This window comes from Anomaloglossus baeobatrachus, chromosome 4, assembly GCF_048569485.1.
Source record: "Anomaloglossus baeobatrachus isolate aAnoBae1 chromosome 4, aAnoBae1.hap1, whole genome shotgun sequence".
Classification (NCBI taxonomy): domain Eukaryota; kingdom Metazoa; phylum Chordata; class Amphibia; order Anura; family Aromobatidae; genus Anomaloglossus; species Anomaloglossus baeobatrachus.
The window spans coordinates 672,345,824-672,365,265 of NC_134356.1; the positions used below are offsets into that span (position 1 = coordinate 672,345,824).

General features: G+C 38.9%; 1 protein-coding gene across 1 annotated transcript in view; it reads left to right on the plus strand.

Annotated features, from left to right (window-relative positions):
* The first annotated feature begins 6,615 nt into the window (after positions 1-6,615).
* Positions 6,616-19,442, plus strand: part of LOC142302087 (uncharacterized) — a 92,815-nt gene continuing 79,988 nt past the window's right edge. Inside the window, exon 1 of the mRNA XM_075343166.1 lies at positions 6,616-8,233. Within this exon, the coding sequence (XP_075199281.1) occupies positions 6,643-8,233 (1,591 nt within the window). The 5' untranslated portion in view covers positions 6,616-6,642. The remainder of the gene's footprint in view (positions 8,234-19,442) is intronic.

Consider the following 19,442-nt stretch of genomic DNA (forward strand, 5'->3'; position numbering starts at 1 on the left):
CCAAATCTAGCAAATTATCTCCCCTCATCGGTTCATCTACCATCTGAGAGAGGTAATTGTCTTGAATGGTAGATAAGAATTTACAGCTTTTAGCAGAACCAGAATATTCTATGTCCCACTGTATGTCTGGATAGTTGAAATCCCCCATAATAAGAATCTATGATAGTGACTTCTCTCTCATCAGGAACCAAAGTATTGGGCATGTTGACACGTAAGTGCCAAGTGTCCCCTAACTCAGAACAAGTTGGAACACAGCCATAAATTTAATGTAATTAGCTTCTTCTTCCATAATCAATATGTTCTGATGATATTCATCAAATGTGTACCATCATCTCAAAATTTGGGGGACAAGAATGCAGGGACCCAGACATAGCTAAGGGCTCAGCTCAGGGAAGGGCAAAACATCTGAGTGGGCCCCTAACCAGGTAACCCTATTTACAACTACAGTGGTGCACAGGTATAGGGAAACCTTAGCAGATGGTAACACTATTAACAGAAAATCTCTATACAAAGATTAAAGAGGTTGTTAACAACTTGAAGACTCATGGCCTATCTTTAGAATAGGTCATCAATGTTTGATCGGTGGGGGTGTGACACCCGGCACCCCCGCCAATCAGCTGTTCTTGGCGTCGGCGATGGCTGAAACTGTAGAACTACACAGCTGCACAGGACAACTCCATCAACTCTATAGTGGCTGAGTACTGCAAATCCGCCTCCTATTTACATAATTAGGGGTCAGATGTGCAGTACTTGGCCGCGGACACTATTCCATCAACAGGGTCGTGCTGTGCAGCTCCATAACTGTGTGGTTTGGCCACCACCAACATCAAGAACAACTGATCGGCCGAGATGCCAGATTTCGCACCCTCATCGGTGAGACATTGATGATCTATCCTAAAGTAGTGCACATCCTCTTTAACACTGATATTGTGACCATATAGTGGTAGATACTGGTCCTACAGAACATGTCAGTTACATAAAGTGACTTATAGCTGTTTTTTCTGATGGAGTCGTTCATTTTTCCCATTTTTTCCATCTGGCCCAGACCCACATGACGACTTTTTCCAACCACGACTCTTCTGCAGTTTACAACAAAGACACATCTGACTTCTCCCATTTCCAGCTTCGTCTCCATCTATTCCCGACCTGCACAAACTCCTCATCTTGCTCATATCCCAATGCTGAGCTGCCACTGTGTACCTATTACTGCTACGCTTAGTGCCCCACGTAAAAATGTCCACCACTTCTCACGTCACAAAGTAAAATGTCTCCTTTGTACCCTCTAATTGGTAAAATTGGGCCCTAGAAAATACTAATCCCTATGCAGGTGCCCTAGAAAGCTCTTGCTCTTGAGTGCTCTTGTAACAATAACTCTTTCCTGCAGTCTCATTTCCAGTCTCCTTAGGGATCTCATAATGAGTGAAGTAAAGTGTTGCACTCCTGGTCCTGGATATCTAGCGGGGAAACCACACGGTCAGTTGACTACGTCCACATGCTAGTTAAGGTTCACCTGGTACCTTGATGGTTATGGTGCCTATCTACTAGAGTTCTGTACCAGTAGAGGTCACCCAATACCTTCACAGTTTAGGAGATCTGGCTGTTAGTGTTCCATCCTCTGGCTTCTATCGTTTGGAATCACTTTGTTTGAGGACCGGTCTTGAGTTACAACCCTGTTCACACCCTGTGTTTCTGGCCTTACTCAAGGTTCATGTTATTTTGACTTCTGTCTCCTTTCTTCCGTTGCCTCAAACCACCCATTGTATGTGACTTTCACGACTGTATATCTATCACGTTTGTTCACTAGGCCTTCCCTGTCTCTTCTAGAATGAACTGTCACTTTCCCTGCCAGCTGACACCTTCCATGGTGGGCTAGCCCCAAAGCTTAATTCTTTCTGGCCCTGTAGTCCAGCAACATCCTTACTAAACATTGGACCCTAAATCATAATTTTTGGTCTATTACGTGAATCCAAAAGACCGACTACCCAGTTGACCTAGAGCACTAACATGTTAAAGATGAAGCCGCCCTGTCACCTGTAGTGGCAGTCTGTTTTAGTCAATACTTATAACAGAAACAAACGCAATTAGCATGAATGTAGCAAGACACAAAATGAAGCCATATTTGTCATGGCAAGAACACAAAAAGTCACTAGAAATGTATGAGAAGTGGTAGAACAAAGAACTAGATGTTCTGGAGTATAGCCAAGCAGCTCAGTGGTTTGACACAAAGAGAAAACAGTGGTAAGTATATAGTCATGGCCAGTAAACATGGCTATAGTCCAAGGAGTCAATTGTCTGATAACAGAAACCATTGAATTTTATAGTCTTCCCACAGACATGCGATGTCTGGTGAAGGGACAAATAGTAGCTAGTCATGTTTGGGTTATTCGTAACGAATCCCAAAGTACAATTCTGGTGTTCGTCAAGAATAATGAACCTAATGCATATCAATGGAAAACCCGAGCATTATTCTTGTCATGATGAATACTGGAATAGTACTTTGTATTCAGTAAGGAATATCCAAACATGAATAGTTAATATTAGCCCATCACTATTGATGTCCATAAATCATCAACCATCAAACAGCCCATAGTACTTTCTAAGGAGTAAAGGAGGGTGTAAACTCTCCTACTTTCAGAAAATCTCCACATTTTGCTTATATTCCGATGGTTGAAAACTTGCTAACAACTAAAAAATAACATGATTGGTATAGGAAATATAATAAACTTACAGAGATGTTTATTTCTATTTCCAGGGATGGGGACATCTCTACACCCGTGGTCAGGAACCTACTACAATGTAGAAGAAAGTATAGCAAAAAAAGATCCTAAACTGGATGATACAATGACAGAAAACTCTAACTATGGTGTCAAAGCATTTCTGGTAGTAACATCTCTTGTATCAGACACATCCCAGACAATAAAATCTCCGGTAATTGATAAATCACAGATGGACGCATCTCCGGTATCTAAAACATCTCAAATGGAATCCTCTCCGGTATCTGATTCATCACAGATGGAAACATCTCCAGTATCTGATTCATCACAGATGAAAACATCTCCAGTATCTGATTCATCACAGATGGAAACCTCTCCAGTATCTGATTCTTCACAGATGGAAACATCTCCAGTACCTGAGACATCACAGATGGAAACATCTCCAGTATCTGATTCATCACAGATGGAAACATTTCCAGTACCCGAGACATCACAGATGGAAACATCTCCAGTATCTGATTCATCACAGATGGAAACATCTCCGGTATCTGATTCATCACAGATGGAAACATCTCCAGTATCTGATTCATCACAGAAGGTAACATCTCCAGTATCTGATTCATCACAAATGGAAACATCTCCAGTATCTGATTCATCACAGAAGGTAACATCTCCGGTATCTGATTCATCACAGATGGAAACATCTCCAGTATCTGATTCATCACAGATGGAAACCTCTTCGGTACCTGATTCATCACAGATGGAAACCTCTCCAGTATCTGATTCATCACAGATGGCAACATCTCCAGTATCTGATTCATCACAGATGGAAACATCTCCAGTATCTGATTCATCACAGATGGAAACATCTCCAGTATCTGATTCATCACAGATGGCAACATCTCAAGTATCCGCTTCATCACAAATGGAAACATCTCCAGTATCTGATTCATCACAAAAGGAAACATCTTCAGTATCTGAATCGCCACAGATGGCAACAACTCCAGTATCTGATTCTTCACAGATGGCAACATCTGTCGTATCTGATTCATCACAAATGGAAACATCTCCAGTATCTGAGTCATCCCAGATGGAAACATCTCCAGTATCTGATTCATCACAGATGGAAACATCTCCAGTATCTGAATCGTCACAGATGGCAACAACTCCAGTATCTGATTCTTCACAGATGGCAACATCTGTCGTATCTGATTCATCACAAATGGAAACATCTCCAGTATCTGATTCATCACAGATGGAAACATCTCCAGTATCTGATTCATCACAGATGGAAACATCTCCAGTATCTGATTCATCACAGCTGGAAACATCTCCAGTATCTGATTCATCACAGATGGAAACATCTCCGGTATCTGACTCAACACAGATGGAAACATCTCCAGTGCCTGATTCATCACAGATGGCAACATCTCCAGTATCTGATTCATCACAGATGGCAACATCTCAAGTATCCGCTTCATCACAAATGGAAACCTCTCCAGTATCTGATTCAACGCAGATGGAAACATCTCCAGTATCTGATTCAACGCAGATGGAAACATCTCCAGTATCTGATTCAACACAGATGGAAACATCTCCAGTATCTGATTCAACGCAGATGGAAACATCTCCAGTATCTGATTCAACACAGATGGAAACATCTTCAGTATCTGATTCAACACAGATGGAAACATCTCCAGTATCTGATTCAACACAGATGGAAACATCTTCAGTATCTGATTCAACACAGATGGAAACATCTTCAGTATCTGATTCAACACAGATGGAAACATCTCCAGTATCTGATTCAACACAGATGGAAACATCTTCAGTATCTGATTCATCACAGATGGAAACATCTCCAGTATCTGATTCATCACAGATGGAAACATCTCCGGTGTCTAATTCATCACAGATGGCAACATCTCCAGTATCTGATTCAACACAGATGGAAACATCTCCAGTATCTGATTCAACACAGATGGAAACATCTTCAGTATCTGATTCAACACAGATGGAAACATCTCCAGTATCTGATTCAACACAGATGGAAACATCTTCAGTATCTGATTCATCACAGATGGAAACATCTCCAGTATCTGATTCATCACAGATGGAAACATCTCCGGTGTCTAATTCATCACAGATGGCAACATCTCCAGTATCTGATTCATCACAGATGGAAACCTCTCCAGTATCTGATTCATCACAGATGGCAACATCTCCAGTATCTGATTCATCACAAATGGAAACCTCTCCGATATCTGATTCATCACAGATGGAAACATCTCCGGTATCTGATTCATCACAAATGGAAACATCTCCAGTATCTAAATCATCACAGATGGCAACATCTCCAGTATCTGATTCATCACAGACGGAAACATCTCCGGTGTCTGATTCATCACAGATGAAAACCTCTCCGGTATCTGATTCATCACAGATGGAAACATCTCAAGTATCCGCTTCATCACAAATGGAAACCTCTCCGGTATCTGATTCATCACAGATGGAAACATCTCCAGTATCTGAATCGTCACAGATGGAAACATCTCCGGTATCTGATTCATCACAAATGGAAACATCTCCGGTATCTGATTCATCACAGATGGAAACATCTCCGGTATCTGATTCATCACAGCTGGAAACCTCTTCGGTACCTGATTCATCACAGATGGAAACCTCTCCAGTATCTGATTCATCACAGATGGAAACCTCTCCAGTATCTGATTCATCACAGATGGAAACATCTCCAGTATCTGATTCATCACAGATGGAAACATCTCCAGTATCTGATTCATCACAGATGGAAACCTCTCCAGTATCTGATTCATCACAGATGAAAACCTCTCCGGTATCTGATTCATCACAGATGGCAACATCTCAAGTATCCGCTTCATCACAAATGGAAACCTCTCTGGTATCTGATTCATCACAGAAGGAAACATCTTCAGTATCTGAATCGTCACAGATGGCAACATCTGTCGTATCTGATTCATCACAAATGGAAACATCTCCAGTATCTGATTCATCACAGATGGAAACATCTCCAATATCTGATTCATCACAGCTGGAAACATCTCCAGTGCCTGATTCAACACAGATGGAAACATCTCCGGTATATGATTCAACGCAGATGGCAACATCTCAAGTATCCGCTTCATCACAAATGGAAACCTCTCCAGTATCTGATTCATCACAGATGGAAACATCTCCAGTATCTGAATCGTCACAGATGGCAACATCTGTCGTATCTGATTCATCACAAATGGAAACATCTCCAGTATCTAATTCATCACAGATGGAAACATCTCCAGTATCTGATTCATCACAGATGGAAACATCTCCAATATCTGATTCATCACAGCTGGAAACATCTCCAGTGCCTGATTCATCACAGATGGAAACATCTCCGGTATCTGATTCAACACAGATGGAAACATCTCCAGTATCTGATTCATCACAGCTGGAAACATCTCCAGTGCCGGATTCATCACAGATGGCAACATCTCCAGTATCTGATTCATCACAGATGGAAACATCTCCAGTATCTGATTCATCACAGATGGAAACATCTTCAGTATCTGATTCATCACAAATGGAAACCTCTCCGGTATCTGATTCATCACAGATGGAAACATCTCCAGTGTCTGATTCAGCACAGATGGAAACATCTCCAGTATCTGATTCTTCACAGATGGAAACATCTACAGTACCTGAGACATCACAGACGGAAACATCTCCAGTGTCTGATTTATCACAAATGGAAACCTCTCCAGTATCTGATTCAACACAGATGGAAACATCTCCGGTATCTGATTCAATACAGATGGAAACATCTCCGGTATCTGATTCAACGCAGATGGAAACATCTCCAGTATCTGATTCAGCACAGATGGAAACATCTCCAGTATCTGATTCAACGCAGATGGAAACATCTCCAGTATCTGATTCAACACAGATGGAAACATCTCCAGTGTCTGATTCATCACAGATGGAAACATCTCCAGTATCTGATTCATCACAGATGGAAACATCTCCAGTACCTGAGACATCACAGATGGAAACATCTCCAGTGTCTGATTCAACGCAGATGGAAACATCTCCAGTGTCTGATTCATCACAGATGGAAACATCTACAGTGCCTAATTCATCACTGATCAAAACATCTCCGATATCTGATTCATCACATATTGAAACATCTCCAGTACCTGAGACATCACAGATGGAAACATCTACGGTAGATAAGACATCACAGATGGAAACATCTCCAGTACCTGAGACATCACAGATGGAAACATCTCCGATACCTAAGACATCACAGATGGAAACATCTCCAGTACCTGAAACATCACTGATGGAAACATCTCCGGTACCTAAGACATCAGAGATGGAAACATCTCCAGTACCTGCGACATCACTGATGGAAACATCTCCAGTACCTAACACATCAGAGATGGATACATCTCCAGTACCTGAGACATCACTGATGGAAACATCTCCAGTACCTAAGACATCAGAGATGGAAACATCTCCAGTACCTAAGACATCAGAGATGGATACATCTCCAGTACCTGAAACATCACAGATGGAAACATCTCCAGTACCTGAGACATCACTGACGGAAACATCTCCGGTACCTAAGACATCACAGATGGAAACATCTCCAGTACCTGAGACATCACTGATGGAAACATCTCCAGTACCTAAGACATCAGAGATGGAAACATCTCCAGTACCTAAGACATCAGAGATGGATACATCTCCAGTACCTGAAACATCACAGATGGAAACATCTCAGGTACATAAGACATCACTGATGGAAACATCTCCAGTACCTGAGACATCACAGATGGAAACATCTACAGTAGATAAGACATCACAGATGGAAACATCTCCAGTACCTGAGACATCACAGATGGAAACATCTCCAGTACCTGAGACATCACAGATGGAAACATCTCAGATACCTAAGACATCACAGATGGATACATCTCCAGTACCTGAAACATCACTGATGGAAACATCTCAGGTACATAAGACATCACAGATGGAAACATCTCCAGTACCTGAGACATCACTGATGGAAACATCTCCGGTACCTAAGACATCACATATGGAAACATCTCCAGTACCTGAGACATCACTGATGAAAACATCTCCAGTACCTAAGACATCAGAGATGGATACATCTGCAGTACCTCAAACATCACAGATGGAAACATCTCAGGTACATAAGACATCACTAATGGAAACATCTCCAGTACCTGAGACGTCACAGATGGAAACATCTCCAGTACCTGAGACATCACAGATGGAAACATCTCCTGTACCTAAGGCATCACCAATGGAAACATCTCAGGTACCTAAGACATCACAGATTGAAACATCGCAGATGACAACTTTTACTTCAACTTTTAGAACAACTCAAAGATCAACATCCACTACATCTTTGGTTACAACTTCTACCACTACTACCACCACGACAACAACAACCATAGTCCCTACTAAGGAGACACGTAAGTAGTGACAGCAATATTTGGAAACTTTATAAGATAATATATATAAGTAGCACATATGTATGAAGTCTGCATTCAGCATTACCATTTTAATGTACTAGAGTTTAACCAGGATGTATAGAAATATATGCCAGAAAATTCCAAGGTTATACCACCTGCCATATATAATTATACACAGGAGATGCCCTGGTTATATCAGCTGTACATATATAGTTATATACAGAAGGTACCCAGGTTATACCAGCTATACGTATATAATTATATACAGGAGATGCCCAGGTTCTACCGGCTGTACATATATAATTATATACAGGAGATGCCCAGGTTATACCGGCTGTACATATATAATTATATACAGGAGATACCCAGGTTATACCGGCTGTACATATATAATTATATACAGGAGATGCCCAGGTTATACCAGCTGTACATATATAATTATATACAGGAGATGTCCAGGTTATACCAGCTGTACATATATAATTATATACAGGAGATACCCAGGTTATACCAGCTGTACATATATAATTATATACAGGAGATACCCAGGTTATACCGGCTGTACATATATAATTATATACAGGAGATGCCCAGGTTATACCGGCTGTACATATATAATTATATACAGGAGATGTCCAGGTTATACCAGCTGTACATATATAGTTATATACAGGAGATGCCCAGGTTATACCAGCTGTACATATATAATTATATACAGGAGATGTCCAGGTTATAGCAGCTGTACATATATAATTATATACAGGAGATGCCCAGGTTATAGCAGCTGTACATATATAATTATATACAGGAGATGCCCAGGTTATACCGGCTGTACATATATAATTATATACAGGAGATGCCCAGGTTATACCGGCTGTACATATATAATTATATACAGGAGATGCCCAGGTTATACCAGCTGTACATATATAATTATATACAGGAGATGTCCAGGTTATACCAGCTGTACATATATAATTATATACAGGAGATACCCAGGTTATACCAGCTGTACATATATAATTATATACAGGAGATGCCCAGGTTATACCAGCTGTACATATATAATTATATACAGGAGATGTCCAGGTTATACCAGCTGTACATATATAATTATATACAGGAGATACCCAGGTTATACCGGCTGTACATATATAATTATATACAGGAGATGCCCAGGTTATACCAGCTGTACATATATAATTATATGCGGGAGATGCCCAGGTTATACCGGCTGTACATATAGAATTATATTCAGGAGATGCCCAGGTTATACCAGCTGTACATATATAATTATATACAGGAGATGTCCAGGTTATACCAGCTGTACATATATAATTATATGCGGGAGATGCCCAGGTTATACCGGCTGTACATATAGAATTATATTCAGGAGATGCCCAGGTTATACCGGCTGTACATATATAATTATATACAGGAGATGTCCAGGTTATACCAGCTGTACATATATAGTTATATACAGGAGATGCCCAGGTTATACCAGCTGTACATATATAATTATATACAGGAGATGCCCAGGTTATAGCAGCTGTACATATATAATTATATACAGGAGATGCCCAGGTTATACCGGCTGTACATATATTATTATATACAGGAGATACCCAGGTTATACCGGCTGTACATACAGTTAGGTCCAGAAATCTTTGGCCAGTGACACAATTTTGGCGAGTTGGGCTCTGCATGCCACCACATTGGATTTGAAATGAAATCTCTACAACAGAATTCAAGTGCAGATTGTAACGTTTAATTTTAAGGTTTGAACAAAAATATCTGATAGAAATTGTAGGAATTGTCACATTTCTTTACAAACACTCCACATTTTAGGAGGTCAAAAGTAATTGGACAAATAAACCAAACCCAAAAAAAAATTTTTATTTTCAATATTTTGTTGCGAATCCTTTGGAGGCAATCACTGCCTTAAGTCTGGAACCCATGGACATCACCAAACGCTGGGTTTCCTCCTTCTTAATGCTTTGCCAGGCCTTCACAGCCGCAGCCTTCAGGTCTTGCTTGTTTGTGGGTCTTTCCGTCTTAAGTCTGGATTTGAGCAAGTGAAATGCATGCTCAATTGGGTTAAGATCTGGTGATTGACTTGGCCATTGCAGAATGTTCCACTTTTTTGCACTCATGAACTCCTGGGTAGCTTTGGCTGTATGCTTGGGGTCATTGTCCATCTGTACTATGAAGCGCCGTCCGATCAACTTTGTGGCATTTGGCTGAATCTGGGCTGAAAGTATATCCCGGTACACTTCAGAATTCATCCGGCTACTCTTGTCTGCTGTTATGTCATCAATAAACACAAGTGACCCAGTGCCATTGAAAGCCATGCATGCCCATGCCATCACGTTGCCTCCACCATGTTTTACAGAGGATGTGGTGTGCCTTGGATCATGTGCCGTTCCCTTTCTTATCCAAACTTTTTTCTTCCCTTCATTCTGGTACAGGTTGATCTTGGTCTCATCTGTCCATAGAATACTTTTCCAGAACTGAGCTGGCTTCATGAAGTGTTTTTCAGCAAATTTAACCCTGGCCTGTCTATTTTTGGAATTGATGAATGGTTTGCATCTAGATGTGAACCCTTTGTATTTACTTTCATGGAGTCTTCTCTTTACTGTTGACTTAGAGACAGATACACCTACTTCACTGAGAGTGTTCTGGACTTCAGTTGATGTTGTGAACGGGTTCTTCTTCACCAAAGAAAGTATGCGGCGATCATCCACCACTGTTGTCATCCGTGGACGCCCAGGCCTTTTTGAGTTCCCAAGCTCACCAGTCAATTCCTTTTTTCTCAGAATGTACCCGACTGTTGATTTTGCTACTCCAAGCATGTCTGCTATCTCTCTGATGGATTTTTTCTTTTTTTTCAGCCTCAGGATGTTCTGCTTCACCTCAATTGAGAGTTCTTTAGACCGCATGTTGTCTGGTCACAGCAACAGCTTCCAAATGCAAAACCACACACCTGTAATCAACCCCAGACCTTTTAACTACTTCATTGATTACAGGTTAACGAGGGAGACGCCTTCAGAGTTAATTGCAGCCCTTAGAGTCCCTTGTCCAATTACTTTTGGTCTCTTGAAAAAGAGGAGGCTATGCATTACAGAGCTATGATTCCTAAACCCTTTCTCCGATTTGGATGTGAAAACTCTCATATTGCAGCTGGGAGTGTGCACTTTCAGCCCATATTATATATAGAATTGTATTTCTGAACATGTTTTTGTAAACAGCTAAAATAACAAAACTTGTGTCACTGTCCAAATATTTCTGGACCTAACTGTATATATTATATACAGGAGATGCCCAGGTTATACCAGCTGTACATATATAATTATATACAGGAGATGCCCAGGTTATACCAGCTGTACATATATAATTATATACAGGAGATGCCCAGGTTATACCGGCTGTACATATATAATTATATACAGGAGATACCCAGGTTCTACCGGCTGTACAGTTATAATTATATACAGGAGATGCCAGGTTATACTGGCTGTACATATATAATTATATACAGGAGATGCCAGGTTATACCGGCTGTACATATATAATTATATACAGAAGATGCCCAGGTTATACCAGCTTTACATATATAATAATATACAGGAGATGCCCAGGTTATACCAGCTGTACATATATAATTATATACTGGAGATGCCCAGGTTATACCAGCTGTACATATATAATTATATACAGGAGATACCCAGGTTATACCAGCTGTACATATATAATTATATACAGGAGATGCCCAGGTTATACCGGCTGTACATATATATTTATATACAGGAGATGCCCAGGTTATACCAGCTGTACATATATATTTATATACAGGAGATGCCCAGGTTATACCAGCTGTACATATATAATTATATACATAAGATACCCAGGGTATACCAGCTGTACATATATAATTATATACAGAACATACCCAGGTTATACCAGCTGTACATATATAATTATATACAGGAGATGTCCAGGTTATACCAGCTGTACATATATAATTATATACAGGAGATACCCAGGTTATACCAACTGTACATATATAATTATATACAGGAGATGCCCAGGTTATACCAGCTGTACATATATAATTATATACTGGAGATGCCCAGGTTATACCAGCTGTACATATATAATTATATACAGGAGATGCCCAGGTTATACCAGCTGTACATATATAATTATATACAGGAGATGTCCAGGTTATACCAGCTGTACATATATAATTATATACAGGAGATACCCAGGTTATACCAACTGTACATATATAATTATATACAGGAGATGCCCAGGTTATACCAGCTGTACATATATAATTATATACTGGAGATGCCCAGGTTATACCAGCTGTACATATATAATTATATACAGGAGATGCCCAGGTTATACCAGCTGTACATATATAATTATATACAGGAGATGCCCAGGTTATACCAGCTGTACATATATAATTATATACAGGAGATGCCCAGGTTATACCAGCTGTACATATATAATTATATACAGGAGATGTCCAGGTTATACCAGCTGTACATATATAATTATATACAGGAGATACCCAGGTTATACCAACTGTACATATATAATTATATACAGGAGATGCCCAGGTTATACCAGCTGTACATATATAATTATATACTGGAGATGCCCAGGTTATACCAGCTGTACATATATAATTATATACAGGAGATGTCCAGGTTATACCAGCTGTACATATATAATTATATACAGGAGATGTCCAGGTTATACCAGCTGTACATATATAATTATATACAGGAGATGTCCAGGTTATACCAGCTGTACATATATAATTATATACAGGAGATACCCAGGTTATACCAACTGTACATATATAATTATATACAGGAGATGCCCAGGTTATACCAGCTGTACATATATAATTATATACTGGAGATGCCCAGGTTATACCAGCTGTACATATATAATTATATACAGGAGATGCCCAGGTTATACCAGCTGTACATATATAATTATATACAGGAGATACCCAGGTTATACCGGCTGTACATATATAATTATATACAGGAGATGCCCAGGTTATACCGGCTGTACATATATAATTATATACAGGAGATGCCCAGGTTATACCGGCTGTACATATATAATTATATACAGGAGATGCCCAGGTTATACCAGCTGTACATATATAATTATATACAGGAGATGCCCAGGTTATACCAGCTGTACATATATAATTATACACAGGAGATGCCCAGGTTATACCAGCTGCACATATATAATTATATATAGATAATACCCAGGTTATACCAACTGTACATATATAATTATATACAGGAGATACCCAGGTTATACCAGCTGTACATATATAATTATATACAGGAGATGCCCAGGTTATACCGGCTGTACATATATATTTATATACAGGAAATGCCCAGGTTATACCAGCTGTACATATATATTTATATACAGGAGATGCCCAGGTTATACCAGCTGTACATATATAATTATATACATAAGATACCCAGGTTATACCAGCTGTACATATATAATTATATACAGGAGATGTCCAGGTTATACCAGCTGTACATATATAATTATATACAGGAGATACCCAGGTTATACCAACTGTACATATATAATTATATACAGGAGATGCCCAGGTTATACCAGCTGTACATATATAATTATATACTGGAGATGCCCAGGTTATACCAGCTGTACATATATAATTATATACAGGAGATGCCCAGGTTATACCAGCTGTACATATATAATTATATACAGGAGATGCCCAGGTTATACCAGCTGTACATATATAATTATATACAGGAGATGCCCGGGTTATACCAGCTGTACATATATAATTATATACAGGAGATGTCCAGGTTATACCAGCTGTACATATATAATTATATACAGGAGATACCCAGGTTATACCAGCTGTACATATATAATTATATACAGGAGATGCCCAGGTTATACCAGCTGTACATATATAGTTATATACAGGAGATACCCAGGTTATACCGGCTGTACATTTATAATTATATATAGGAGATGCCCAGGTTATATCAGCTGTACATATATAATTATATACAGGAGATGCCCAGGTTATACCAGCTGTACATATATAATTATATACAGGAGATACCCAGGTTATACTGGCTGTACATATATAATTATATACAGGAGATGCCCAGGTTATACCGGCTGTACATACAGTTAGGTCCAGAAATCTTTGGACAGTGACACAATTTTGGCGAGTTGGGCTCTGCATGCCACCACATTGGATTTGAAATGAAACCTCTACAACAGAATTCAAGTGCAGATTGTAACGTTTAATTTTAAGGTTTGAACAAAAATATCTGATAGAAATTGTAGGAATTGTCACATTTCTTTACAAACACTCCACATTTTAGGAGGTCAAAAGTAATTGGACAAATAAACCAAACCCAAAAAAAAATTTTTATTTTCAATATTTTGTTGCGAATCCTTTGGAGGCAATCACTGCCTTAAGTCTGGAACCCATGGACATCACCAAACGCTGGGTTTCCTCCTTCTTAATGCTTTGCCAGGCCTTTACAGCCGCAGCCTTCAGGTCTTGTTTGTTTGTGGGTCTTTCCGTCTTAAGTCTGGATTTGAGCAAGTGAAATGCATGCTCAATTGGGTTAAGATCTGGTGATTGACTTGGCCATTGCAGAATGTTCCACTTTTTTGCACTCATGAACTCCTGGGTAGCTTTGGCTGTATGCTTGGGGTCATTGTCCATCTGTACTATGAAGCGCCGTCCGATCAACTTTGCGGCATTTGGCTGAATCTGGGCTGAAAGTATATCCCTGTACACTTCAGAATTCATCCGGCTACTCTTGTCTGCTGTTATGTCATCAATAAACACAAGTGACCCAGTGCCATTGAAAGCCATGCATGCCCATGCCATCACGTTGCCTCCACCATGTTTTACAGAGGATGTGGTGTGCCTTGGATCATGTGCCGTTCCCTTTCTTCTCCAAACTTTTTTCTTCCCATCATTCTGGTACAGGTTGATCTTTGTCTCATCTGTCCGTAGAATACTTTTCCAGAACTGAGCTGGCTTCATGAGGTGTTTTTCAGCAAATTTAACTCTGGCCTGTCTATTTTTGGAATTGATGAATGGTTTGCATCTAGATGTGATCCCTTTGTATTTACTTTCATGGAGTCTTCTCTTTACTGTTGACTTAGAGACAGATACACCTACTTCACTGAGAGTGTTCTGGACTTCAGTTGATGTTGTGAACGGGTTCTTCTTCACCAAAGAAAGTATGCGGCGATCATCCACCACTGTTGTCATCCGTGGACGCCCAGGCCTTTTTGAGTTCCCAAGCTCACCAGTCAATTCCTTTTTTCTCAGAATGTACCCGACTGTTGATTTTGCTACTCCAAGCATGTCTGCTATCTCTCTGATGGATTTTTTCTTTTTTTTCAGCCTCAGGATGTTCTGCTTCACCTCAATTGAGAGTTCCTTAGACCGCATGTTGTCTGGTCACAGCAACAGCCTCCAAATGCAAAACCACACACCTGTAATCAACCCCAGACCTTTTAACTACTTCATTGATTACAGGTTAACGAGGGAGACGCCTTCAGAGTTAATTGCAGCCCTTAGAGTCCCTTGTCCAATTACTTTTGGTCTCTTGAAAAAGAGGAGGCTATGCATTACAGAGCTATGATTCCTAAACCCTTTCTCCGATTTGAATGTGAAAACTCTCATATTGCAGCTGGGAGTGTGCACTTTCAGCCCATATTATATATATAATTGTATTTCTGAACATGTTTTTGTAAACAGCTAAAATAACAAAACTTGTGTCACTGTCCAAATATTTCTGGACCTAACTGTATATATTATATACAGGAAATGCCCAGGTTATACCAGCTGTACATATATAATTATATACAGGAGATGCCCAGGTTATACCAGCTGTACATATATAATTACATACAGGAGATGCCCAGGTTATAACGGCTGTACATATATAATTATATACAGGAGATACCCAGGTTCTACCGGCTGTACAGTTATAATTATATACAGGAGATGCCAGGTTATACTGGCTGTACATATATAATTATATACAGGAGATGCCAGGTTATACCGGCTGTACATATATAATTATATACAGGAGATGCCCAGGTTATACCGGCTGTACATATATAATTATATACAGGAGATACCCAGGTTCTACCGGCTGTACAGTTATAATTATATACAGGAGATGCCAGGTTATACTGGCTGTACATATATAATTATATACAGGAGATGCCAGGTTATACTGGCTGTACATATATAATTATATACAGAAGATGCCCAGGTTATACCAGCTGTACATATATAATTATATACTGGAGATGCCCAGGTTATACCAGCTGTACATATATATTTATATACAGGAGATGCCCAGGTTATACCAGCTGTACATATATATTTATATACAGGAGATGCCCAGGTTATACCAGCTGTACATATATAATTATATACATAAGATACCCAGGTTATACCAGCTGTACATATATAATTATATACAGGAGATGTCCAGGTTATACCAGCTGTACATATATAATTATATACAGGAGATGCCCAGGTTATACCAACTGTACATATATAATTATATACAGGAGATGCCCAGGTTATACCGGCTGTACATATATAATTATATACAGGAGATGCCCAGGTTATACCAGCTGTACATATATAATTATATACAGGAGATGCCCAGGTTATACCAACTGTACATATATAATTATATACAGGAGATGCCCAGGTTATACCAACTGTACATATATAATTATATACAGGAGATGCCCAGGTTATACCAGCTGTACATATATAATTATATACAGGAGATGCCCAGGTTATACCAGCTGTACATATATAATTATATACAGGAGATACCCAGGTTCTACCGGCTGTACAGTTATAATTATATACAGGAGATGCCAGGTTATACTGGCTGTACATATATAATTATATACAGGAGATGCCAGGTTATACCGGCTGTACATATATAATTATATACAGAAGATGCCCAGGTTATACCAGCTATACAAATATAATTATATACAGGAGATGCCCAGGTTATACCAGCTGTACATATATAATTATATACTGGAGATGCCCAGGTTATACCAGCTGTACATAAATAATTATATACAGATAATACCCAGGTTATACCAGCTGTACATATATAATTATATACAGAAGATGCCCAGGTTATACCAGCTGTACATATATAAGTATATACAGGAGATGCCCAGGTTATACCAGCTGTACATATATAATTATATACAGGAGATACCCAGGTTATACCAGCTGTACATATATAATTATATACAGGAGATGCCCAGGTTATACCGGCTGTACATATATATTTATATACAGGAGATGCCCAGGTTATACCAGCTGTACATATATAATTATATACAGGAGATGCCCAGGTTATACCAGATGTACATATATATTTATATAAAGGAGATGCACAGGTTATACCAGCTGTACATATATAATTATATACATAAGATACCCAGGTTATACCAGCTGTACATATATAATTATATACAGGAGATGCCCAGGTTATACCAGCTGTACATATATAATTATATACAGGAGATGCCCAGGTTATACCAGCTGTCCATATAAATTTATATACAGGAGATGCCCAGGTTATACCAGCTGTACATATATAATTATATACAGGAGATGCCCAGGTTATACCAGCTGTACATATATAATTATATACAGGAGATGCCCAGGTTATACCGGCTGTACATATAAATTTATATACAGGAGATGCCCAGGTTATACCAGCTGTACATATATAATTATATACAGGAGATGCCCAGGTTATACCGGCTGTACATATAAATTTATATACAGGAGATGCCCAGGTTATACCAGCTGTACATATATAATTATATACAGGAGATGCCCAGGTTATACCGGCTGTACATATATATTTATATACAGGAGATGCCCAGGTTATACCAGCTATACATATATAATTATATACATAAGATATCCAGGTTATACCAGCTATACATGTATAGTTATATATAGAAAATACCCAGGTTATACCAGCTTTACATATGTAATTATATGCAGGAGATGCCCAGGTTATACCAACTGTACATATATAATTATATACAGGAGATGCCCAGGTTATACCAGCTGTACATAAATAATTATATACAGGAGATGTCCAGGTTATACCAGCTGTACATATATAATTATATACAGGAGATGCCCAGGTTATACCAACTGTACATATATAATTATATACAGGAGATGCCCAGGTTATACCGGCCGGCTGTACATATATAATTATATACAGGAGATACCCAGGTTCTACCGGCTGTACAGTTATAATTATATACAGGAGATGCCAGGTTATACTGGCTGTACATATATAATTATGTACAGGAGATGCCAGGTTATACCGGCTGTACATATATAATTATATACAGAAGATGCCCAGGTTATACCAGCTGTACGTATATAATTATATACAGGAGATGCCCAGGTTATATCAGCTGAACATATATAATTATATACAGGAGATGCCCAGGTTATACCGGCTGTACATATATAATTATATACAGGAGATGTCCAGGTTATACCAGCTGTACATATATAATTATATACTGGAGATGCCCAGGTTATACCAGCTGTACATATATAATTATATACAGGAGATACCCAGGTTATACCAGCTGTACATATATAATTATATACAGGAGATGCCCAGGTTATACCGGCTGTACATATATATTTATATACAGGAGATGCCCAGGTTATACCAGCTGTACATATATAATTATATACAGGAGATGCCCAGGTTATACCGGCTGTACATATATATTTATATACAGGAGATGCCCAGGTTATACCAGCTTTACATATATATTTATATACAGGAGATGCCCAGGTTATACCAGCTGTACATATATAATTATATACATAAGATACCCAGGTTATACCAGCTATACATATATAGTTATATATAGAAAATACCCAGGTTATACCAGCTTTACATATGTAATTATATACTGGAAATGTCCAGGTTATACCGGCTGTACATATATAATTATATATAGGAGATGCCCAGGTTTTAGCAGCTGTACACATATAACTGTATACAGAAGATACCCAGGTTTTACCAGCTATACATATATCATTATG